Source organism: Erpetoichthys calabaricus, chromosome 11, assembly GCF_900747795.2.
Source record: "Erpetoichthys calabaricus chromosome 11, fErpCal1.3, whole genome shotgun sequence".
Lineage (NCBI taxonomy): Eukaryota > Metazoa > Chordata > Cladistia > Polypteriformes > Polypteridae > Erpetoichthys > Erpetoichthys calabaricus.
Window position 1 is genome coordinate 41,225,649 of NC_041404.2, and position 26,266 is coordinate 41,251,914.

The following is a 26,266-nucleotide window of genomic DNA, read 5'->3' on the forward strand; positions in this document are numbered from 1 at the left end:
AGTTCTAGGCCCCAAGATCAGGCCTCACCCCAAGCAGCCAAGCCATAAACTCAAACGTTATGACATATTACATTTGGGTAGACCTACCAACATGCCATCTGTCCTCATTCTTCTAGATCTCTCCTCCACCTTTGACACAATCAACCACTGTCTCTGACCTTAGTATCACTGGGTCGGCCCTCGGACGGTTTGATTCCTACCTTTTGGTCAGATCCTACCATTTGTCCTGATGAGGAGAGATGTTAAAGATGTTTCAGGCAAGCACAGGGTTGCCCAAAGGATTGGTGAAGGGTCATCTACTCTTCTCTCTATATACCACTTCACTAGGCCCTATCATCCAGTCCTATGTCTTCTCATATCAATGCTATGCCAATGATATGTAGCTGTACCTCCAGAGGAACCCTGGGTACATCAACTAGAATCTTGGTATATCTCACTGATAATGCAGCCCGGATGAAGGAGAACCCATCTGTAGCTCAGCAATGCAAAGACGAACCTCCTTGTTATCCTAGCTCATCTATCTATTCAGCAGCACATCTCTGTTCAGTTTGCTTCAATTTTAGTAACATACACAAAGATGGTACAAAGCCTTGGGGTGCTGATTGAGGACCAGCTGTCCTACACCGACCATTTTGCATATTCACTCTATACAATATCCACAAGGTCACACCGTATCTGATGGAGTCGGCTTTGGGCTTGTCAGACCAAGACTATTACAACTCTCTGCTGGTAGGACTACCGACAAGTGTTACCAAGTCGGTGAAGATGGTTCAAAACGCAGTGGTATGTCTGACGTTCAGCTAGCCAAAGTGGACACACGTCATTCCTGTTTTCAGATCACTAAATTGGTATTAATTTCAAATCCTTGATGCTGGCCTACAGAGTAGTCAATAGGTCAGCACACATGTACATGGAGGCACTTGTGAGGCATGGCACCACATCTGTGAGTTATTAAATCTTAGACCTGACCCTCTTCAGCTAGTAGAATGAGGTGCCCACCTCCATCTGAACAGCACACTTCCCCAGTGTGCTTAAGAAGTATTTGAAGACTCTCTTGCTTGTTGAGTTTCTGTTTAATTGATATTGGCTTTGACAATTCACCAAGGAAGTGTAACTAGCTTGCATTTTATTCTTAACTATTCAGCTATGATGATCAATTTTGAAACCTTGTCCTATAACACTTGTTCCAAAACAGTCCCAAAGAGAGATGTTTTCTTGATTATGTTGACCTCTTCCATAAGTTGCTTTGGATAAAAGCATCTCCTAAAGAAAATAAATGTAAATGTACAGTAAATGTCAGGCTTTCCAGCTTGCACTGCCAGTGGCTCAGGCTTTTAAATGTCAAAATAATCTAAAGATGTCCTTTGGGAGAAGGGATAACAGTAAACCTCTGGCTTGAAGAGGTAAAGTAATCAAAGTTCCTTTATGTAAAGAATTTATCTATTATAAAAAAAATTTTGGGACAAGACTTTTTTTTGGCGATGAGACGTGATCTTTTGAAGAGACAGAGAGACACTTTCACCTCCGGCAAGACAGGCAAGTCACGTCATACTTGCAACCTTTGTAAGCAAGTCCTGTGATACACATGCAGAGCAGGTTAGAGATAATGGAAGTAGGAAAATTTGTAAGTCTCAAAAAAATGAATATGAAGATCACATTACCACAAACAACAAAAAATATTACTCCGGTGAAATAACGGAACAGCGAAAAGAGATCGCATAGTGTTTGAGGACAAAAGGACAGGTGATGTACAGGCTTTAAAATGATCGAAGTGCACGTGGCATGGAAGCAGCAGCAAGCCAGCAGCTAATCGAGCAAAGAGGAGGTAATAAAAACAACTGTTATTTGTTTCCCATTGTATCACCATCTAAGAGGGGTTTCGCAGGAGCGAACGCGTCACCTTGGGGTGCATTCAGACCACCTCTTCACAATGGCGCGTAGCCCCCTTGGTAGGTGAGTGAAGTGCAGATCACGCAGGACGTCAGCAGCAGCAAGCCAGCAGCTGATCGAGCAAAGAGGAGGTAATAAAAAGAACTGTTATTTGTTTCCCATTGCATCACCATCTAAGAGAGGTTTCAGAGGAGCGCAAACGTCACCTTGGGTTGCGTTCAGCCCACCTTTTCACAACGGCGCATAGTGCTGGCTTGGGGGCTGGGGGTTAGGTGAGCGAAGGGCAGATCACGAGGGACGGCAGCAGCAAGCCAACAGCTGATCGAGGAAAGAGGAGGTAATAAAAAGAACTGTTATTTGTTTCCCATTGTATCACCATCTAAGAGGGGTTTTGGAGGAGCGAACGCGTCACCTTGGGGTGCATTCAGACCACCTCTTCACAATGGCGCGTAGTCCCCTTGGTAGGTGAGTGAAGTGCAGATCACGCAGGACGTCAGCAGCAACAAGCCAGCAACTGATCGAGTAAAGAGGAGGTAAAAGAAACAACTGTTACTTGATTCCCAATGTAGTTTATCCATCCATCCATTATCCAACCCGCTATATCCTAACTACAGGGTCATGGGTGTCTGCTGGAACCAATCCCAGCTAACACAGGGTGCAAGGCAGGAAACAAACCCCGGGCAGGGTACCAGCCCACCGCAGGGCGCACACACACACACACACACACACACACACACACACACCCCCACCCACACACCAAGCAAACATTAGGGACAATTTAAGATCGCCAATCCGCCTAACCTGCATGTCTTTGGACTGTGGAAGGAAACCGGAACACCCAGAGGAAAAGCAAACCCGGGTCTCCTAACTGCAAGGCAGCAGCACTACCACTGCACCACCATTCCACCCAATGTAGTTTAACTAATAAAAAAGAAGCAGAAAAGGTAAGGCAGTGAAAAATGAGCAAAAATCTAGAAGACTGGGTTTGCCTCAGAAAAGCAACCTAAAGCAAACACAGCAGGTCCAAAATCCAGAAAACAAGCAAAACTCCACAATACTAGAAAATAAAAGAGTATTTACAATAATGACCCTCACACTACAACACTCAATGATTCTCTGCAGGACCCAATCACTCAGCTGTAATAAACAGGCTGTGGGCGGTCCTTCAGCAATGATGTCATGATGGCTCCGCCTCTTGGAGTCCCACCCACAGAGCACAAAGGAAGACTGCGTGGAGTTTGCATGTTCTCCCCGTGTCTGCGTGGGTTTCCTCCGGGCACTCCGGTTTCCTCCCACAGTCCAAAGACATGCAGGTTAGGTGGATTGGCGATTCTAAATTGGCCCTAGTGTGTGTTTGGTGTGTGGGTGTGTTTGTGTGTGTCCTGCGGTGGGTTGGCACCCTGCCCAGGATTGGTTCCTGCCTTGTGCCCTGTGTTGGCCTAAATACCACATAATATTTAAGCAATACAATATAAGGTACAAAAATCACTACACAACACTAACATATGAAAAACAATAATTTAAATACACCATAAATAACCCCCCCCCCCCCCCCCAAAAAAAAAAAATACCTAAAAAAAACTCATTTGGACAAAGGAAGAATGTGTAAACAGTGACAGTTCCCTGCGTCCTTGTTAACTTTTTTGATTCTTGCTTTGTCTATTTAGGTTTTCACTTTTCTGAATTTTTGACTTATTTTTAGTTTTTGAATTTAGAATAATGGACTGTCTTGTTGTTTTGGCGTGTTACTTGTGTTTTTTTGGTAACGGTGATAACCATTGTCATTAGTTCACATCTCAAACATTTCCAGTAGTAAAACGCATTGCTACAAATGTTGGTGATGTGCCAGTGATGTACCACCTGTTGGAATGGCAAATGCAATGTATTTTATTACCACAAATGTTTGTGTTGTGTTGTTGACAGAGACATAGCAACTGATCAGTCACACAGATAGACAGACATGTAGTAATAAAATGCATTACTACATATGCTGGTGATGTGCCATCTGCTGGAATGGCAAGTGCAATGCACATACAGTATCTCTGTTATATCCCATTTGGTATTTGATTCACAAAATCATTGTTAATATTTGCGATGTGCCATCTGCTGGGATGAAAAATGAAATGCGTTTTAATATCAAATATTTATGTTGGAATGACAAAGTCATAACAACTGGATGGACACACAGGCACACTTTTCCTTTTATTAAGATGGATTAGCACACAAATGAATCTAGCATTAAAGTAGTGGCTGTGCTTTAACATTGTGTCATTTGTACCCATGTCTGCTCTGTTCTTCACTAATTGTTAGTGTTTGGAGACAATTTTAAGGAGAAAATTCCACAAAATATTAAGGTGATTTGAAATTGAAACATTAAAAGAAAGTTAAGTGTTTAAAACTTTATAAAAGAAATCGCATTTCTTCTCAAAGCAAGTATCATACTAAAGCACTTTTGTGAATGCAGAATAAGAACAAAGGCCAGCTAAACAATTAGACTGATGAGACATGAGAGTTTCCCACTGATTGAACCTGGTTGGGATGAAAGCCAGTAACCGCAGAGGTCCACAGAGACTGAACTTGAGAACCCATGCTCTAGGATACAAAATAAAAATTAGAAACAACACACAAACATAACAGTCAGAGGCAGAGCAAGATGCTTGTCTAAAGCTCGTCTTCCTGATCTTTGTCTTCAAACTGAGACACAGAAGATTGAGATATGTGAATGTCTGTGCAGCAAGCAAACGCTTCCCTTGTGTATCCTTAAAATTACCTCCATAAAGCGCACATTACACTTTCACTTATGACGGAACATAAAGTGTTTTTTTTCCCCAAACTGATCTTCTACTCCTGTGTGGATCAAATGATACGAGATGGAAAATCAGATTCACCAGTCAGACATGGGTCTCCTAAATGAACAAAAAATTAAAAGAGCTGCTGTAAGGAAACTACCAGGGAAATGAAGAAGAAGAAGAAGAAGAGAAACTTAAAGGAAACTGAAACGAGAATGATGAGATGGGCTTAGGGGGGTCGGGGTCTCGCTGTGGGAGCAACTATGAAATGAAAAGAAGAGACAGGAGGGGGCAAAGATGTGTGAGAAAATAAGACAAGCTGGTATGGGGAACTGGCGAGGGGAAACGAGAAGAAGATGATGGAGAGAGTCTGGAGAAGAGTAGTCAAAGGGAGAAGACTGAGGGGGAGACAGAGACTCAGATGGGATGGGATGAGGGTGGAGGATGGGCAAGTCAACCCCTAGCAAAATACTAACCAGCCCATAATAATGATTGGCCGAAAGCTGACTGGCTAGAGCAATGGAAAACTCACTCACACCCTTTCCTCACTCACCATACAGAATTAATAAAAGTAATTCACTTCCCAAAACTACCTGGATCGGTACAAATATATATATATATATATATATATATATATATATATATATATATATATATATATATATATATATATATATACAGTAATCCCTCGCTATATCGCGCTTCGACTTTCGCGGCTTCACTCTATCGCGGATTTTATATGTACGCATATTTTAAATATATATCGCAGATTTTTTGCTGGTTCGCAGATTTCTGCAGACAATGGGTCTTTTAATTTCTGGTACACACTTCCTCAGTTGGTTTGCCCAGTTGATTTCATACAAGGGACGCTATTGGCAGATGGCTGAGAAGCTACCCAACCAGAGCGCGTATTACGTATTAAATAAAACTCCTCAAATATATTGTGAGAACGGGGGCTGTTCACACCCCTAGAGGATACGGCCGCTCCTCAAAAAACGCTGAAAGATTACCTTCACATTGCTGCCATCCTTGCTGGGCTTACATGTGGCTGCTTTGTCAAGCGATATGCTTCCTGCATGGTGCTTCGCATACTTAAAAGACCAAACAGCACGTATTGATTATTGATTGTTTACTTTTCTCTCTCTCTCTCTTGCTCTGACATTCTCTGCTCCTGATGGAGGGGGTGTGAGCAGGGGGGCTGTTCGCACCCCTAGACGATACGGACGCTCATCTAAAAATGCTGAAAGATTATCTTCACGTTGCTCCCTTCTGTGCAGCTGCTTTGTCAAGCGACATGCTGCACGGTGCTTCGCATACTTAAAAGCTCGAAAGGCACGTATTGATTTTTGATTGTTTGTTTTTCTCTGGCTCTCTTTCTCTCTCTGGCATTATCTGCTCCTGATGCGCACTCCTTTGAAGAGGAAGATATGTTTGCATTCTTTTAATTGTGAGACGGAACTGTCATCTCTGTCTTGTCATGGAGCACAGTTTAAACTTTTGAAAAAGAGATAAATGTTTGTTTGCAGTGTTTGAATAACATTCCTGTCTCTCTACAACCTCCTGTGTTTCTGTGCAAATCAGTGACCCAAGCATGACAATATAAAAATAAACATATAAACATATGGTTTCTATTTTGCGGATTTTCACCTTTCGCGGGGGGGTCTGGAACGCAAACCCCGCGTTAGAGGAGGGATTACTGTATATATATATATATATATATATATATATATATATATATATATATATATATATATATATATATATATATATATATATATATATATATAGATATATATATATATATAGTAAAAGACGGCCGGCAGCCCAATCCAGCCCAATCCAGCTGGGGCGCCAAAGAAATAGAAGGATGGGGCAGGCAGCTTATTTATGGTACTGCCTCCCCCAGAACGCTAGCTGACAGCTTCCCTGGGTTACAGTGGTGCCCCGGATTACCACAGGGCACAATGGGACATGGTGTCCTTTAACTCAGCCCTGATGGGTGCCGCCAGAGGGTGCTTTAAGGACTGAGAAGCCCTGTGGCATGGGGTTTCCGCCTCACCTGGATGTGCTGATAGACCACGTGGGCGGATATTCGGAAGCACTTCCAGGACAGCTAAAATAAAAAGCGAAAGGTGGACAAGGAGGAGTGGAGAAGTCGGTGATCAAGAGAGAAGGAAGAAAAGAGTGCTTTATTGTGCCGAGACTTGAGTTTATTGCATATTTGTACTTGTGGCCATGGTGGGAAATGCTTGGGGAAGAGTATCCCACAAATGAAAGATTCCTTTCTCTTTTAAATTGTGCCTGTACCTGTTTGTGTTGGGTATTTGGGGAGATGGAGTACCCCCTACTGTCCACTATACATATATATATATATATATATATATATATATATATATATATATATATATATATATACTCTATATATATATGTATATATATTATATATATATATATATATATATATACTGTATGTACTGTATATATATATATGTGTGTGTGTATGTTATGATCAACTAGGTGTACCACAGAGCCCTAAACACCAAATTTGAATGTATGGGAAAGTCCTAGATTTGATTCAAAATAAAGGTTTTTATTTTAAAGAAATACCTCTGTATTACTACTACAACCACTCTTCTTCTCTCCACTACTGTCTCCTCTCGCAGCTCCGACTCACCTGGACAAAACAGTGTAGTTCTTTTTATTGAAAATCAGGCAATGCCAGTTGAAACCACTTCCAGGTCATAAGGAAGTCCCATGAAGAAGGGAGTATAACTCCCTGCAGCACTCTCTGGCGACACCCACAGACCCCAACAGGGCTGCCCATTGGACTAGACTAGAACTCCCAGCATTACCTGTGGGTGTCCAAATGGGTACTGAAGCCCAGGGAGGCAGCTGTCTAGTAGGTCAGGGAAGCATACAGCCTTGATATAGATCGTACCCCAATCTCTTCATAAACCTCCTGGGGGATTAAGGTAAAGATGCCAATCCTGTTAGTGATTCCAGCTCCATGCATGTTATCCATTACAATACATATATATAAAGAATATATAATATATATAATAATATATAAAAATATATATAAATTATAAGGGTTGGTCTGTTCATCATGGGATTACTTGTGAATCTTTGGGGTTAGAGCCTTGATCCTGGTCTAAATCAAAAATTTATGACATGATACACACTGGTGAAGCAAAAAATGTGACCTCCACAAAGTTATCACAGTCCATGTACTGTATTTCTTATGTTAAGCTGCATAGGAAAACCGATCCAGACAGTGACATGGCAGAAAGAAAAAGAACAACAGAGACATCTGCTGGGCATGAAGCAAATTGCAGAAGCTGAATATGTGATAAGAAGAAGAAGTAGGACAGCTCCGGCTTCCACACATTTATCGGAGGTCACTTCTTTCTTACAGTAAACTGCATACACAAACTGATCAGGAAAGTGACGTGAGAGAAAGAAAAAGAGCAGCAGTGACACCTGCTGGGAATGAGACAAATGCGCGATAGGAAGAAGAAGAGCGACAGCTCCAGGTTCAGCATAGTTATTGGGGTTTACCTCTTTCCTATGGGGGTACTGCATAGGCAAACTGATCGAGAAGGTAACATGGCTGCTAGAGTGTGAAGCAGATTGCAGACTATCCGCTGCCCGTTAGGCACATGTAGCAACCTGCAGTTCCTCATTATTACTCATTACTATTATGACTGGGATCTGAATCGTGAAATGACAGCAGTTCCACGTGTTTTCTAGTAATAATATTACAAACAAACAATTCCAGAAGCAAGTGTGGAAGAGGATGGAGTTTCAGGGGGGTGTGCACAGCTCCTCAAAGTTTATTGTAAACACCTGTAGCCACGCCCCTTTTCACCATGCTGTGCGATTTTACTTGCAATTTTAGGCCCAAAGTTTTGTATCTTTATTTTTTCTTAATTATTTCCCTTTTAGGTGTCATTTCAGTGAGATCGATTTCATTTGAGCCGTCATCTTTGTCGTGATTTTATCAACTATTTTTGCTTATTTGATCCCATCTGTAAGATGTGGGACATGATCATTGCAAGCATATGAAAGATGGCGGCACAGCACTTCGATTGTCCTATTATTGGGATAAAAATCCAAAAGAATTTTCATTGTGTGTTTTTTTGATTTTCTTTGGGCTTACTTTCTCTATGTTTTTTTGACAATTTTTTGTGTATTTGGTTGAATATTTTGGCTGACACTCAGTTCTTTTTTCTTATTTATTTATTATTATTTTTATTTATTTTATGATTTATTTTCTTAAAGGCAGCACGGTGGAGCAGTGGTAGCGCTGCTACCTCGCAGTTAGGAGACCTGGGTTCGCTTCCCAGGTCCTCCCTACGTGGAGTTTGCATGTTCTCCCTGTGTCTGCGTGGGTTTCCTCCCACAGTCCAAAGACATGCAGGTTAGGTGCATTGGTGATCCTAAATTGTCCCTAGTGTGTGCTTGGATGTGGCCTGGCGCCCTGCTCGGAATGTGTTCCTGCCTTGCGCCCTGTGTTGGCTGGGACTGGCTCCAGCAGACTCCCATGACCCTATAGTTAGGATGTAGCGGGTTGGAAAATAACTGGCTGACTTATTTTCTTATTGATCTTGGCCCATCCTTTTGACCATTATCTCTTAGTGTCTGATGATGAAAACGTAAGGCTTAATCTTCCTTTCCTTCCACACATTTCAAGGTGGTAAACTCTTCAAGTTTATGCAGAATTACCTGGAGTCATTACTATGAGAAAATGCGTTTTGAAACTTTGGATGTGATCACCCACCATCACACCCCTTATGAACAGCAAAAACTTGTGATATTTTGTTATTACCCATAATGCCTCACTGTTTCGCTGTACAGTGCTGACAAGGCTGTGTGCTTCTTATCACTTAAAATCACTTTACCTGAATGCAGGTATCTGGCAAAAGGAGGTGTAAGGCTTTCACATTTGAACACAGCCTCCAAGTGTATTCAGGGGGCCATGTTATTGCGGTCTTTTGGCATTCCTAGTTTTCTTTTTCTTGCTGATTCCTATCTTCATGGATTAGACAGACGCTAAATGTGTTTAGAGCCCCCAGGAAAGTGTAACTGGTGACTCCCCCACACGACTGCCACCTGCCACCTGTACAACTGAGCATATGTTGGATGTGACTCAATAAAAAGCAATTTACCTTTATCGGCTAAGACAAGGTTTCTTTTTTTAAATTGATTTTATTATAACATGGAGACTCAACAGCAAAGACCCAACAAGCAGTGTGTGCGGTGTAGTGGTTAAGACTGTGGACTTCAAATCCTTGAGGCTGTGGGTTCAAATCCCACTACTGAGACTGTGTGGCCCTCAACAAGTCTCATGACCAGCCTGTGCTCCAATAGGAAAGCCAAAAGAAATGGAGCTAATTGTATCAAAAATGTTGTAAGTCGCCTTAGGTAATGGCATTAAGTGAATGAGGTGTTTTCTTTTTTCTGTAATGGATATCAGTTAAGTTTACATTCAGAATACCGAAAAATCCTTTCTTTTTTTAGATTCGTGAAAAGCACCTACTGCCATCATCACGTCTGTCTGTCTGTCAGTCCAAAAGAAAATATTCAGGTCCCAGCAGCATGAAAATTTGGTACAGTTATTCAGGAAAGAGAAAGCTAAAAAAGCTTTATTTTTACACAAAATAAGCTCAGCGGAGCACAAGAGGCCAAAGGATTTGCCAGAAACAACAAGGCGATCCAACGCAAACAAAGTCTCAAAACACAAATTCATAGAATAAGCAAAAAACAGACGTCAAAAATCCAGTAATTCACACAAAAAGCACAAATCGAAAGAGACACTCGCCCACTCCATGAGTGCATTCAATGAACCACAGGGGACTGTAGGCTTTCCTCCCTTGGTGGTGAGGGGCAGGCGGCCCCACCTCTTAGGAAACCACCTAGAAAAGTGCAAGTAGTATAGACATATAGAAACTAAATAATCGATAATGTTCAAATTAAAAAAAAAAACTATTAAAATAGACAAAAATAGAACATTTGAACTCCAGTTAGGAGGGAACCCTGGCTAAAACAGAAACCCCAACGGATCATCTTGCCCCTTTTTTCCTCTTGTTTTCTGTCCTCCTTAGCCATCTAACCATAGTATCATTTGAGAATCTAAAATAAATCTATATGTTGTCACACATGTACATCTGTGGAACACTCTCCAGGCTCATCTGAGGTGTGTACTACCACCCCAGGTCAAGAGGGGGCACTGGTGCCAACCTTCTCCTCTTCTATTTCCTCCGCAGCACCGAAAAGAAGCCCAGTGAGGGAAATTAATTCCACTCCATCCAGTCCCCCCCACATCCGGAAGGAGGTGCTCCTTTGTTTTTGAAACAGAACACACCACAGGACGGCGCTCCTATCTGCTCCTCCAAGGAAAGTAAATACCTAGCTTGACGGCTTCATGTTTTCATTTTGGAACCTTTCTGTTACCTTCACACCCTTAGCAGCCATTTTTCTTTTTTTATCCTTGGTTGGATTAAATGGAGACGACCGGGTTGGCGCCCTAACATTTATTGCCGGGTCTTCTGGTAGTTTTACTCAACCACAATACACGGATGGGCAAAAGCAGGTTTACAGTTGTGGGTATGCAAGGCCGGCAGTTTGAGCACTTAAGAGACTCTACCTAAGATCTCTGTACCATTGTGAATTAATAAACTTAATAAAGTAATTGAGTTAATAAAGCTAATGTAATAGAACGGCCTGCATTTTCCATACAAACAGCTGTAAACTTCCTTTTGCCCACCCCTGTATCTAAATACTCTTATTTTTGTATTAGTTATACAGCATGTCTGTGTTATGTTAATGCACCTTGATTTATTATTATCAATGATTTGTCGCATTTATTCATTCTTATTTCTATTTCTAATTTGTTTTTCTTTTTCTTTGACTTGTTGAAGCCCTTTGAGCTTCATCCATTGTATGAAAATGTGTTAAAGAGATAAACGTGGTTGTTAAACCCCTAACAAACTCTTTAGTGAGTTTCCATGTTTTGCGATTGCAGAATCGCCTGTTAAACAAACTTCAGCATCACTTTCACAAACGTGCTGGCAAATCAAAACTTGCCTCTTTCTTTCATCACTACAATTTTGAATTTTCCTTGAGAGAGGAAATTTCAGTTTTATAATTTGTATTAGGGAAACACACAGACCCACCGTCCTAAAGTTAAAGGCAAATAAATAACAACCACAACAACATTTATTTCTAGAGAACATCCATCCATCCATTTTCCAACCCGCTGAATCCGAACACAGGGTCACGGGGGTCTGTCGGAGCCAGTCCCAGCCAACATAGGGCACAAGGCAGGAACCAATCCCGGGCAGGGTGCCAACCCACCGCAGTTCTAGAGAACATTTTCATACAAATGATGTACCTCAGAGTGCTTTGCCTAGAGGGGGCTGGGTGGTCTCGTGGCCTCAGAACTCCTGCAGATTTTATTTTTTTTCTCCAGCCATCTGACCTCACTTTTATTCTATGTTAATTAGTGTTCCCTAATTCTAATTTCTTATTTACTTTGTGTTTTTTCTCTTTCTTCATTATGTAAAGCACTTTGTATGAAAATGTGCTATAGAAACAAATGTTGTTGTTGTTTACAAGATGAAGAAAGAAAAAAGAAAAAATATAAAAATAAAATTAGGCAATACTAATTAATAAAGAATAAAGTAAGGTTTGATGGCCAGGGTGGACAGACAAACACAAAGAAAAACTCCAGAGGGCTGGAGAAAAAAAAAACAAAATCTGCAGGGGATCCAAGGCCACGAGACCACCCAGCGCCCATTGGGCATGTTAAAGATAAGGAGTTGCTGAGCCTCTGTTTTGTAAATAGTTATTACCAAACACTGGATTTGATGCTTTCCTCGAGTGTCGTTGTGCATTTCTATTCCTGCTTAATAGAGAATATATATACACTAAATAATATTTAAACTAAACGATACAAAAAAAAATTAAAAATAATGATTAAAAGACAACAAAAATGACAATTACAGGAAAATACACTTAATGGATCAGATCTGGGCTGAAACACAACAACCTGACTTTCACCTTTTTGTATTCTGTATCTTGGACTTTCTCTTGCTTGCCGAGGAGCTCTCGTGTTTGCCTACTGCTCAGCTGCTCTATTCAGGATTATTTCTTGCTTGTCAATGCGTCTCAGCATCTTGCCTGCTTTTTCTTTTTCATTGTTAATTTTGTGATGTGCCTAATAGTCAGCAGATGCTGCTCCTGTTTCATTCTTTCTTCTTATTATGGTGTTTTCCATCATGTAAATGGCCTCTGTGATTCGCTTGATGCTCAGCAGGTGTCACCACTGTACTTTTTTGCTCAGTTGTGGACTCAGTTTGCTGTAATAAACACACAACCATTGCTCACTGTGTTGGGGTTGCTGCTACCTAACTTTTTTTGAATTTCAGGTCATAAGGTTTTGACTGAGACCAAGGTCAAAGTTCCAGTCCTAGTAGTTCATGAATAATCACGTTACAGATATACAGACCTGTTCTGCCAAAGCAAAATGAGTTTTATTTTGAGTTAAGAAGATGAAACAAGAATAAAACAGAGTACGCGTCGGGGGCTCAAAACCAACTGATCTTCAGGCCAGAGACGTGACACAAGAATCAGAATCGAAAACCGAAGAGTAAATCATAAAAACGAAAATGGAAATATCGAGAAGCGCATGTTCAGTCTTTTAGATTTACCCTAATGGCACATAAATGACCTCTTTAAAGGGTCACGTTGATGACGTCATGTTAACACATTCCCGTGGACTTCACGAAACGGCACCGTCTGTCAATATTCAAAGTTTTGATTTGATATTCTTATTTAATCCCTGATGGGCAACTGTCTTTACTCATGGCCTTAGGAGGTCAGAGTGCAAGGGCGGCCATTGTGCAGAAAGTTTCAGGTTAACCCTTAAACCGCCACATACTTGAGGGTTAATGCACCCCTGGATGCCAAATACTTTTTGATGCACTTTTTAAGTAAACATCGCAATTTGCAAAGAAAATGTGAAATTTAATGGAACACATTTTTCTTAATGCAAAGAGCATCACAATTACTGCAACACTGATCATTTTAAACACTGCCAATGAACTGTAAAAACGTAAAAAAAAAACTACTGCAACAATCAATTATTATATGTACAATGTGTAACTAATGCCATTGGTGAAATTCCGTAAATCACTGAGCCAACTGTGCTTGAACTGGCTGCATGCAAACACACACAGGTAAGCGCTGAGGCTGTCAGGCGAGTCTAGTGCAGCGGTTGAATCCCAGGGCCAGTGATGTTGCAGTGCTGCCGGGGCCAGCAGTGGTCATGAGCTGGCTGCTCAACGAATGTACGGCACCGACTAATCAGCACCGGCAAATTGCTCTGTGAAGCGACTTTAGCGGGTTGCGCCGTTCAATGAATGTATGTCGCCGAATATACTCGGCTACTGCGTGCTGGCAAATTGCACTGAGACACGACCATATCCGGTTGCAGCGTTCAATGAAGATACGTCACCGATTGGCACCGGCGTGCTGGCAAATTGCATTGGGAACCGACTATAGCCGGTTGCGGCAGTTTAAGGGTAAAGGACCTTGCTCAAGGGCCCAGCAGAGTAGGATCCCTTCTAACAGTAACAGGATTTGAAGTGGCAACCTTCCAGATACCAGCACAGAGCCACCACTCCAGATAAAGCAGAACAGCCATCAGGAAGGCACAAAAATGTCTCAGAAAAGTGTCAAAAAAGTTAAAAAAGGACACCAATCACAATAAGACCTTAGCGTTTTATTGTACGTGATGATGTTTTTCTCTTTTACATATCTGACAGTTGCTCCTCATAGGAAAACAGATCCACAGTACAGGGTTATTAAAAAGCCAGTAGGGTTTTACTCGCAGGTGGGAATACACCTTTACATAAGTAGCTTTTATAAAAGATTTGTACTCGGGTAAGCTGCCACCAAAATGCAAACAAGGGAAAACAAAAGGACGCATATCTAGACATTAATTAATGAGGAAACGCACTTCCTAAAGCCTGGCTCTGTAAGCCATTAGGCCTACGGTCAATAAACATTTCTCGATATTTACATCACATTAAAACAACATTACAGCGGCATTATCTGCAAATCATAATGATTACAACATTTCTCGGACACAATTTGTCATCAGCATCACTGGATATCCCTCATGATCTATTTGAGCAAATAAGTTTAGCTTCAGACAGCAACATCGATAATTTTAACTCTCCATCAGGCAAGTGTTTCATTTATGTTTAAGAAATAAAAGCTGTAATTAGCCACCGGCACTGCATGAACAAAAACTAACAAGAGTACAATCGATGTGGGTTCTACATGACTTGATTTGGAATTGGGGGTCTAGGGAAGCTATTTCAACCAACACAAGGCTCTGTTTTTAAATATGTCATGTTGTAAAATGCTATTAAAGAGCAGGGGGTTTATGTGTGTTACTAATTCACGTCAGCATATTCTAAAAATAAAAATCGGATATTGTTGCCTCTGATGAAGCAAATAAACAAAAATGATAAATGTCCTCCTATTTAGAACAGTCCCAGATGCACCTATGTGTTACACGATTGTGTGATAGTTTTTTCACGGTGGAAGCCATGAGGGAACGCCTGGTGTAACTATGGGAAAAAGAGAATTATTTGTGGTAAACTGACAATCGATGATGTTCATTTAATTAGCAATGTGTAAAATATTCACAACCTCCTCACCTGTTAAGTATTATCCTGTACCTAATGTCAAGAGGTTGGCATCAAACGCTCCCTCTCTTGCTTCATAGACGTCATCTCCCTCCAATCTCGTCTTCTCTCCCTGTGACAGAACCTGGTAGTGACAAGGCTGGGGACAGCAGCCTACCCTGTGGTTATGGCTACAGTATGCCACATTAGATGACTTTCCCAGTCATAAGAGGAGAGAGGTTAGGATCACGTGCTGATACAGCTGCACCCATCACTTAACAAACCACCTCAAGATCTCAGATTAGGACCCGAGTGCAGCCATGCAACGGGTGACATCTCGACACCACACTAGTTCAGATGGAATGGAACAGTGTGAGGATTTTATGGTGGCTGGAGTGCCAATCCTGCCACCAACTCCCAAGTTTTCCCCGCAGGTTGGAAGGCCTTCTTGCAGGTTAACGTCATACCCAGGATGGAGCAATTGCAGATTATGGGCCTGCTCAAAGGCCCAACGGAGTAGAGTCACTTCTGGCGTTTGAACCGGCAACCTCCTGATTGCCAGTGCAGATCCCTAGCCTCACAGCCACCACTCCGCCCAGTCATAGTCTTCATTTATATAATCTTAAGCAATCAGATGAAGTTGGCCGTGCACTCCAGTGAAACTGATCGTTTAATCTGACATCCAATGACTGAGATCAACTAGTCTGTAACTGGCTAGGACAAACTCAATCAGGTTTGTTCAAGGAGATGAGCTCTTTGTGTATGAGATCTGAGCACCAAAGTGTGTTCAGTTGGAAGTACAAGGCATGGAGTCTGGCGAAGAGGAATAAGACAAACACACTCACAAACAGAAGAGAAGCACGTCTGTCTTAGGCCTCAAATCTTATGTATTGAAACTGAATGGAAAAAACAAAAAAGGCGGCACACTATTGGCTGTCAGAAAAAGGGGCGGGCACAACTGTGCTGGAAGATCAGCACTCAGTCAGTAAAAGCGACATGGGCTGTGATTACAAGTCTTGTGATTATTATATGACTTTGGCTTTAGCTTTCCTGTGGAGAAAACACAGTAATGTACATTCTGGTGTGTTTGCATACAGAAAATATGCAGCGCGTCACATTTTGAAAAGACATACTGCAGTCCTCTGTGGTAATATGAATGAGAAACAGAATTGATTTTCCTAGCGTTCAGTCAATTCCCTGAATTAAACAGCTGCGGAAAAGAACTAAAGGGAATATGAAAGTGTGAAGACTTCAAAAAGCAATATTTCTTATTTTCCACCTTAAAAGCATCATTGAAACTCCAAAAAAGTATTTTAGTGACTTTTGCTTTCGCATCTTGCAAAATCACCTGCAAAATGAATTTTGGTGTCAGTTTGGTAAAGGGAGGAGTGGTGGCTCTGAGGCTAGGGGTCTAGCACTGGCAATCAGAAGGTTGGTTGACTGTTTAAATCCTCAAATTCCAGAAATGACTCTACTCTGTTGGGCCCTTGATCAAAGCCCTTAATCTGCAATTGCTCCATCCTGAGTTTGATGTTAATCTGCATTCAGCCCTGCAAGTAGGCCCTCCAACCTTCAGGGTTGGCACTCCAGCCACCATAAAAAACCTCACACTGGTTCCATTCCATCTGAACTAGTGTGGTACTGAGGTGTCACCTGTTGATTGGCAGCACTCAGGTCCTAATCTGGGATCTTGAGGTGGTTTGTCATGTGGTGGGTGCTGTATCAGCGCACGCTCCTAACCTCTCTCTATCATTTGGTAAAACAGTACTGTATTTTTATGGAATTTCCCTCTACTTACCTTTTACCTAGGGGTAAGTGTACTTATCAGGTTCGTTGGTCTACTGTTGCACCTTAAGATTATCACACACATACATAGATATACACACTTATACACACAGACCCTAACCACAACAGTGCCCCATGAATAACGCACACACAGCTGGTTAACCTCCAGCACTTTAAATCACACAAGTGCCTTAGGAATAACACAGCCTGTCACTCTCTCAGCACTTCAAGAGACTTACTTATTATTGGCATATGATGTTTTAAATATATCTCAGGCCTAAATACTACTTTTGGTTTTCAATAATATATTTAAACATACAAAGGCTCAACATCCTTGACTATCGGCCATTTATCAGCGAAGAATGCCTTACTTTACGTACTGCTCCTTGCTATTGGGTGGAGCTCACACCCTCAGCCTTAATAAACCTTGCAGCACAAAGCGTATGGCAAACCTCCGGCTGCACCAGGTGCTCAAAGAAATGTACCTTATTACTTCAATCACACTAAATATGAAGACAAAGTATAGAAACTTAAAAGCAGTGTGGTATTTATTACATGAATAATAATACCAGTAGAGGAAAGCATAAAAGAAAATGTGGAAAGCAAAGTCTGGATATATATAGTCTTTAGAAAAGCTTACGAAAAGTTAAAAGATGACAAGGATGAATGTCCTAGGTGGCTTCTGATCTAGCACTCATTCATGTTCATAAGATGCTTTGCCAACGATCAGATGGAAATGGACACATGTTGCTGGTACCCTCTTCTGATGTTGTTCTGTTCTTCTTCTCTTTGCTTCTTCTTCCTATTCTGATGTCGCTCTTCAGACAAGGCTTATTTATTATAAAACTAGCTGTCTAAGCCCAAGCTGTAAAAAGCCAAGGGTCCTAGAAACTATTGAAATCGTCAGAAAAAAAAATTGAAATGTAGAGATGTCAGGTATTTGAAAGGAGCTAATCTGAGCATCTCTCTCCAGGAGGTTTTGTTTTGACAATGAGTTCACCTCACTTCTGTACCAGCGGCTAAGTGAGTGTCTCTTTCTTTGAAGGTTTCGTTTTGCTGATATGCTTGCCTCGCTTGTGTATTAGTGGCTAAGCGAGTATCTGTTTCCTTGGCAGTGGAGCCCTTACCCCGACTCCACCTCTCACTTCCGGGCTGGACAGACAGACACACACACTTCCATGCATAGACATTTACAGTAAATATAAGATTCTACAGGGGGGTTTTGCAAGATGTGATTATTAGATATTCTGATTGGCTGTCAATATGATGAATAAATTCACTCATCCATTTTCCCAAACAATAAAACCGTTTGATCTTGCTGAGTACCTACTGGCATGTCTTCTTTTTCCAGGCTGTAAACCCATTTAGCAACTTCTCCCAGATGCCCATCCTTTCTCAGGTTATAATTGATATCCTGAGGCATTGTCATGTCTTCCTTTTTTTTTTTAAAGTAAGGTACAATTGGGAAGAGGATATGCTTTGATGTGTATTTAAGTTCATCTAGTGTTGTCTTGAGCAAAATATAATGAAAATATGTACAAAATAATCTACGGATTTTGTTCCCCACAACAAGTATGCAAATAGAAACTCAGCTGTTTCTCTCATCACTACACATGTGAAATGTCAATGCTCTTACAGAAAGCTGACGTCTTCAACATGGCTGCTTATGAAACTCACATACCGTATGCAGGGTGGTCGGGGCAGTTGGGTTCCCACTTTAACCACATTGTTTAAAATTTCTGCTCTACCACCATGTGGTATCAAACTTCCCTTTTGGAATTAGAGCTGCAGCCCCTCTCCACCAAAGTGCCACTTTTACGATTTGAACTTTTTTAAGTCTCATCATCTGTCAATGATTTGCTTGGCCCTCACTCTTTTTTGCTCACTATTAGGTGATTTTTTTTCCATGATTCTAGAAGTTACAAATATGATTTCTTTCCTCTTCTACAGGTTGGGAAGCAAAAGTAGCCACAACATGCACCGGCGGCATACGACTCTGCGTGATAAAGGCAGGCGGCAGGCCATCCGGGGACCAGCCTACATGTTTAATGAGAAGGGCACTAGCCTGACGCTGGAAGAGGAACGTTTTCTGGATGCAGCTGAATACGGGAACATCCCAGTGGTGCGCAAGATGCTTGAGGAGTCCAAAACCCTGAGCTTCAACTGTGTGGACTACATGGGCCAGAATGCCTTGCAGTTAGCTGTAGGAAATGAACACCTGGAGGTGACGGAGATTCTGCTTAAGAAGGAGAATCTGGCACGGGTGGGCGATGCCCTTTTATTGGCCATCAGCAAAGGCTATGTTAGGATCGTGGAAGCTATTCTCAGCCACCCAGCCTTTGCCGCTGGCCACCGCCTCACCTTAAGTCCGCTGGAGCAGGAGCTGAGAGATGATGACTTCTATGCTTATGATGAAGACGGAACGCGCTTCTCACACGACATCACACCAATCATCCTTGCATCACATTGTCAGGAGTATGAGATCGTACACATTCTCTTGTTGAAAGGTGCTCGCATCGAAAAGCCACACGACTACTTTTGCAAATGCCACGAGTGCATTGAGAAGCAGAAGAAGGACTCTTTCAGCCATTCACGTTCCAGGATGAATGCCTATAAAGGACTGGCTAGTGCTGCCTATCTGTCCCTTTCTAGTGAGGATCCCGTCCTCACTGCCTTAGAGCTCAGCAATGAGTTAGCCAGATTGGCCAACATTGAAACAGAGTTCAAGGTAAGACAGCAACAATACTTCAGAGTTGGGTGCACTTGGTGGGAGGGTGGACAGCCGTGCCAAGGTGAGATTATTGGCTGTAAGGCATTTTATACTTTCAATGTGTTCCTCGATTTCCTTCACAATCATGCTGAATTCCATCGATGCATACTTGGGCTGCACACCACATGGAGTGTGGGCATCAGTTGAATTTGCCAGTCAAGCAAAAGGAGAACTAGTAGTGTTTCTGATCATAAGGGAGTGTCTTCTTCACAGTGCGCTCATTGCATTTAGTCTTTGATATGAATGGAAGTCACTTGATTGTTGGGGTCTGCAGTGTAATGCCACAAGGAGAAAAATAAGCCAGGCAGTTAGAAAATAGAGTGAATCAAGAGATGATACAGATATGAATGAGTTCATTGTAACCCTTCTTGTTATCTTAATTTAATGATTTACATATTGCTTTTTGACTTTGTGGTTTGATTTACAAATTGGTTTTAATGCATGTTTGTTTGTCTTTCTATAAAATACCACATTTTTGTTTTGGGTGGTAGAATAATTCACAAGACACAGAGAGAGAGAGGTTTGAGGGCAGCTGCCCATATACTTGAATTGGTTGCCAAACTGAAGAAATGATGGGTCCTAATTGGTACAAATGTGAGTCCAAAACAAGAACAAAGCAAACAGGCAAGCATGGTGATTTTATAGTGGGAAATGGGAAATGATGTCATCAGACAGGACCCGGAAGTGACGTCCTCGGGGCCAGGACTGGGAGGGACGTGGTGGGAACCAGAAGTGACATCCTTGGTGTCAGAACCAGAAGTGACTTAGCCGGGACCATAAGTGACGTCTTTGTCACAGAACTGGAAATGATGTCATCGGATCCAAGCGGAATTTCCTTTGGTCAGTCTCTCCATGAAACAGAGCAAGGATTAGTGCACTCTTGCATCCCCTGGTTTGGTGAGGAATTACCGTCTTTTGAGCCTTTTAGCTGCACATGTGTGACAGGGCTAACATATCTGCTATGAATGAGGTTGTTATGATCCTTCTTGCTATCTTAACATCATGTTTTTCAGATCTTTTCCATTCTTGTTGTAAACAGTAGTTCATCCATCCATCCATCCATTTTCCAACCCGCTGAATCCAAACACAGGGTCACGGGGGTCTGCTGGAGCCAATCCCAGCCAACACAGGGCACAAGGCAGGAACCAATCCTGGGCAGGGTGCCAACCCACCACAGACAGTAGTTCATGTTAGTGTTAATAACGTTTATTGATTTATTTAAAAAAAGGAAGGAGGAGTAGTTAATGAGTGGGTAGAACTGAAGAGAAGAGTTTGGTATAGCATCAGTGTTGTATGATCACCATTGTGTCATTAAAAGAACCGGGGTGACCATCTCTGTGTTCTTTCCTACCTCTGCTATCATACCAAGGTCACTCAACAGCCAAAGAGAATTGATGCCAGGTACTGGTAAGGTGGAAATATTGGACTCCATCCCACCCCTGACACCAGCGTAAAAGCTGTATATTCTGAATGCGGTTCCAATCTTCATGCTGCTTTATGAGTATGACTCGTTGATGTTTTGGCTATTAAAACACGATCCGCTCTCATTTAATTTGTAAATCCTTCTTTAGCTAATGATTAGTATTTTTTGTGAATTCTGATAGCAGTTGGATTACATTGTTATTGAGTTTATTGTTATTTGTAAAAACATTAAAGAAATGAAGACATTTCTTTTGGGATAAAAGAGTAATGAAGGCAACAGTTCATGTTAGGAAAAGTGTTAATAAAGTTTATTGATTTATTTAAAACAAAGGAGGAGCAGTTAGTGGGTGTGTAGAAGTGAAGAGAGGAGTTTGGTGTAGCTCACCATTGTATATTCACTGTTGTGTCATTAAAAGAATTGGCAAATAGTCCACAAACTGGGGCGACCATCTCTGTGTACTTTCCAACATAGTGAAGACTCATCTGCTATGCTACTGAGGTCACTCGAAAGCCAAGGAGAACCGACGCTGGGTACTGGCAAAATGAAAATAGTGCTCTCCATCCCACTGCTGACACCAGCGTAAAAGCTATATGTTCTGGATGTGGTGCTAATATGCACGCTGTTCAAGACTTGTTGATGTTTTGACATTTTTAAAACACCGTTCCCTCCATGTAATGTGGAAATCCTCCTTTAGCTAATGATTAATATTTTAGGTCAATTCTGATAGCAGTTGAATTACATTGTTATTGAATGTATTGTTATTTATGAAAATATTATAGAAATAAGGACATTTCTTTAGGGATAAGGGAGTAATATAAGCTATAGTTCATGTTAGGGAGAATGCAAATAAACTTTATTGATGTATTTAAAATAATGGAGGAGCAGTTAGTCAGGGGAAGTGTAGAAGTGAAGAGAAGAGTTTGGTGTAGCTCAGTATTGTATATTCACTGTTGTGTCTTTAAAAGAATTGGCAAATAGTCCACAAACTGGGGTGACCATCTCTGTGTGGTTTCCAACATATCGGAGACTTTTTCTTTTCATTGTTATGAGTTTTGAATCTTTACAAAAGTGATAATGATAGGGATTTAGAATTTGTTTTTAAATTTGTTTTGTTGCCATTTTGTTTTGTCAAAGGAGCCACCATTTTGTTTATGGTTGGCATTATGTCTTTAAGGAAATAACCTGGGATTGCAGAACCTCTGGCAAGGTAAAAAGCAACCACGGGGTATTTCCTGGCCATCCGAAATTGGATCACTCCTTAAAACCTGCAATTTTCTTTGTTTCTGAACTCTTTGGTAATAGATATCTTTTGACTTTGATTTAGGGCTTGTTTCTGATTTTGACACTTGTATTTTGCTCTCTCAGTTTTGATCTCTGTGTGTATTTTTTGATTACATTCATCTCCCAATCCATTTTTTGTCATTTTTTTTTTGTGGCAGGATAGTTTAAGATTAATAAAGCTGGTGGTCTTGTCAACACTGCGGCCCAGCAGAACTGCTACAGGCTTTTTTTTCTTTCTGCTCTTTCCTTTTGGCAGAGCATAATCTCAAATCTCTTCAAATATGGGATGCTGAGATGGAATATTTGTGTTATAAAATGGGCTTCTTAGAGTCGGAACAACATGTTCAAAAGAAAATCATGTCTGCTCTTGTACTAGAAGTTTATCAAAATATGTAAGTTGTAATTGTGGGTTTGGCCTTAGAAATTCAGAAATTAAAGATGGACAAGGGGACTTTTCTTAAAGATAAATCTAATATTACTGTAGATCTGAAAACAACAAAATGGCATCAAAACAAGATGTGGACATGCTTTAAGTTAAATAGATTTTAAATCAAAGACCCTCCTCATCATTGATTTCAGAAAATTAAATAAAAAATAGACCGACCAGACGTCCAAATTAGACTGAGAAGGCTAACTGGTTTGGTTGATCAGACATCCTGTTTTTTCCGGAATAGTCCTGTTTTTATGCATCGAATAAAATGTCCCATTTGTCCTGTTTTGTCTCAGTTTTATGCGTCTGAAACAAGAAAGGAGACACCCCCCAAAACACCAACTTCAATTTTATGTGCATTTTTACAAGACCCCATACCTCACGGGTTTTCAGTTTTATTTGCGTCGGGCACACTTGCAGGATTAATGAAATGTGCCCCAGTTTTGGACTTTGAGAATATGGTCAGCCTAATGAAAACTAATAATAAGGATGGAAAAGATCAGAAACACGTAACATTAAGACTGCAAGAAGTGTCATACTAGAGAGACAAACAATTGTGCATTCAAACCACAAATTCAAAAGTTCCTGGAAAAAACTAGAGCACTTGCAAAAGGGGTTTAGAAAAGTATTCACAAAATTGGACATAGATACCCATTGGATGTCGATAGACGTCAGGCTGAGTGACTTCTTGGGTCAATTGTGACAACAAAACAAAATTATCTTCTAAAATACAAGATGGTGCTGTAATAAATTTCACAATAAGATGATGAAATCAAATAACGTGATCAAAAGCAGAACATGAAAGGAAAAATTCTACATTATTCAAAATCCTGTTAAAAATTAAGAACCCGAAAACAACAATTTATGAAACAAACATTAAAATAACATGCATTAAATCTGATGGTAGAGCCGTGCACAGAGTGCACTAAAGGGCAGCGGTCTGAGCCAAGGACGGAATCAGCAGATGAGAGCTGGTAATGTAAACCAGCCAAAGGCAAAGCTGGAAAGTCAAACATGGAAGAGACAAACTCAGAATGAGAAACCACGATTGTAAGTAAGGGGCGTAGCAAGAGAGCCAAGTGCTAAGTGAACTGAGCCAAGAGTTAAAACCAAAATACAAAAATAGTTTATAACCAGAAGTCAGTTGTTAATCTTAAAGAAAATCTCATAAGGGTTTCTGATTTTACCCACAATCCTTTACAACCAGGAAGTGTACATATGAGCCTGAACTTTGTACCTTCGACCTGGTGATGTCACACGCTGAACATTTCCAGTTGACCTTACCTAGCAACAGCATGGCAACTGTAAACAGAAAAGTGCAACAATGGAGGCACCCATAAGAAAAACTAGATGACACCACAGCAGAACTCATTTCATATTTAAAGGATAAGTTTGGTGTTTTTCGAGTCTGAGTTAATAATGATGGTATATATTAATTTACTGCATAAAATTGTGCTTTGTAGTGGAGCGTTTCTTATACATTTTAAAAATACATTGTCTTCATGCAGCTTACAAAGACACCAATGGATACATGGGTCCATAGGTGACTGAAAAAGCCTTAAAACTTATGAAATGCGTCCACTTTAAAGCAGCAAAGCTTTCAATTTAAGTAAATAGGGTTTTTGCGTTTAGGGATGTTTGTGATAAGAAAAGTAAATTAGAAATAATTATTTTATCACAGATTCTTAGAACTATGTTTCTTGAGGTAAGATTTTCCCGATCGCTTGTCTGCTCAGAGCCGCCATCTTAGGTAGAGTTACAACAACCCGACAAGCACCCAGAACCAAGCTCTATTCTGTTTAATAACCTGCTTTTGTCTCTGTGATTCTCTTTTTCCAAATTATGTTCTTCTGCAGCTTGTAATAACAGATTTACATGATGTAATTATTTTTTCCTAAACAACGCTTACTTCTCATCCATTGCATTCTCTGCTGTTATTTTACAGAGCCTACAGAGAGAGATTCTCACTGAGTGTCAGCGTAGTTAGAGCTACCAACCATCCTCATTTTCCCAGACATCTCCTCATTTCTAACGCACCATGGACAGTTCAGGAGGAATTTATAAAATTTTGAAAATGCCCGGAATTTTGAAAATTTCCATATCCTTATCATTGGTAAAAATTGAAAGTCGTACACCAATCAGCATTTGCGGAAGTAGTGCACACTTTTTCCCCCGGAATCTTCCATTCCAGTAGTAAACAACGCAGATATTGACAAGAATAGTCGAGGTCTGTCCAACTTTTTCACTTCATCTTGTGAATTCAGCTTTATCTTCTTGTCGAGTAGACAGTTCATTATAAATGTTGTTCCTTTCCTTAATTATTTGTAATCCTAATTCACCGTAACTAAATGAATTTACTCAGAATCGAAATTACAATTTCACGTTTACTAGTTGAGATCTTATTTTCGATTCTTCTTTCAGCAGCTTAGTTAAAAAAGAACTTTCATACATCCATGGTGCAGTCCGTCATATTTAAGTGCGAGTAAATACTGCTTTATAATATTTTAATGGAAAATATTGTGATTACCACCCGTTGTTACAAAATGGATTTATAATTGTAAATGAATGAGTCAACTATTAAAGTTTCCGCTAATTAAAAAAAATCACACCTTTATTCTGTCATATAAATGCAATATATTTTTAGTTTTTAGTTGAACAAGTAATAAGTCACTTCAAGTAATTTAATAATATTTTCATAATTCTTTCATTTATATAAATTCAGACATATCTATTATACCGAAAAGAAAGTGCAAGTTCACAGACGACATGAACAACAAATCTCGTTTCTTTTGAAAGGGCAGAACAGATTCAGTTAAGGGGATAAAGCTCACAAAATTCAATTTCAGTAGTATGCTATGTAAAGATTTCTATTCATATTTATCCAAGACCTCATTTACTAAGAAAAATAGCTTCAGTGGTAAAAATATAAAAGAATGTACATAAATGCAAATAAACTAAATTGAAAAGAGAAAAATTACTTTTATTTTACTAGAAGTGAATTTACCACAGGTATTATTTTTGCAGGTTTATGAGAGTTATGCTCTCCAAATAAGAATGGAAGGAATGAAGTCTGTTATTTTAAGAGGATTGACATATTCAAAATATTTAATGGGTTATTAGTTTGCCAGTAACTGTGATTGTGGCCATCATATCATAATTATAGTGACAAACTGCTACTGAAGGTTTACATTTGCTCTCTCT

General features: G+C 40.5%; 1 protein-coding gene across 1 annotated transcript in view; it reads left to right on the forward strand.

Annotated features, from left to right (window-relative positions):
• The window catches only part of LOC114659998 (short transient receptor potential channel 7), a 292,643-nt gene that overhangs the window by 83,688 nt on the left and 182,689 nt on the right, over positions 1–26,266 (forward strand). The window contains exon 2 of the mRNA XM_028812533.2: positions 19,112–19,889. Within this exon, the coding sequence (XP_028668366.2) occupies positions 19,112–19,889 (778 nt within the window). The remainder of the gene's footprint in view (positions 1–19,111; positions 19,890–26,266) is intronic.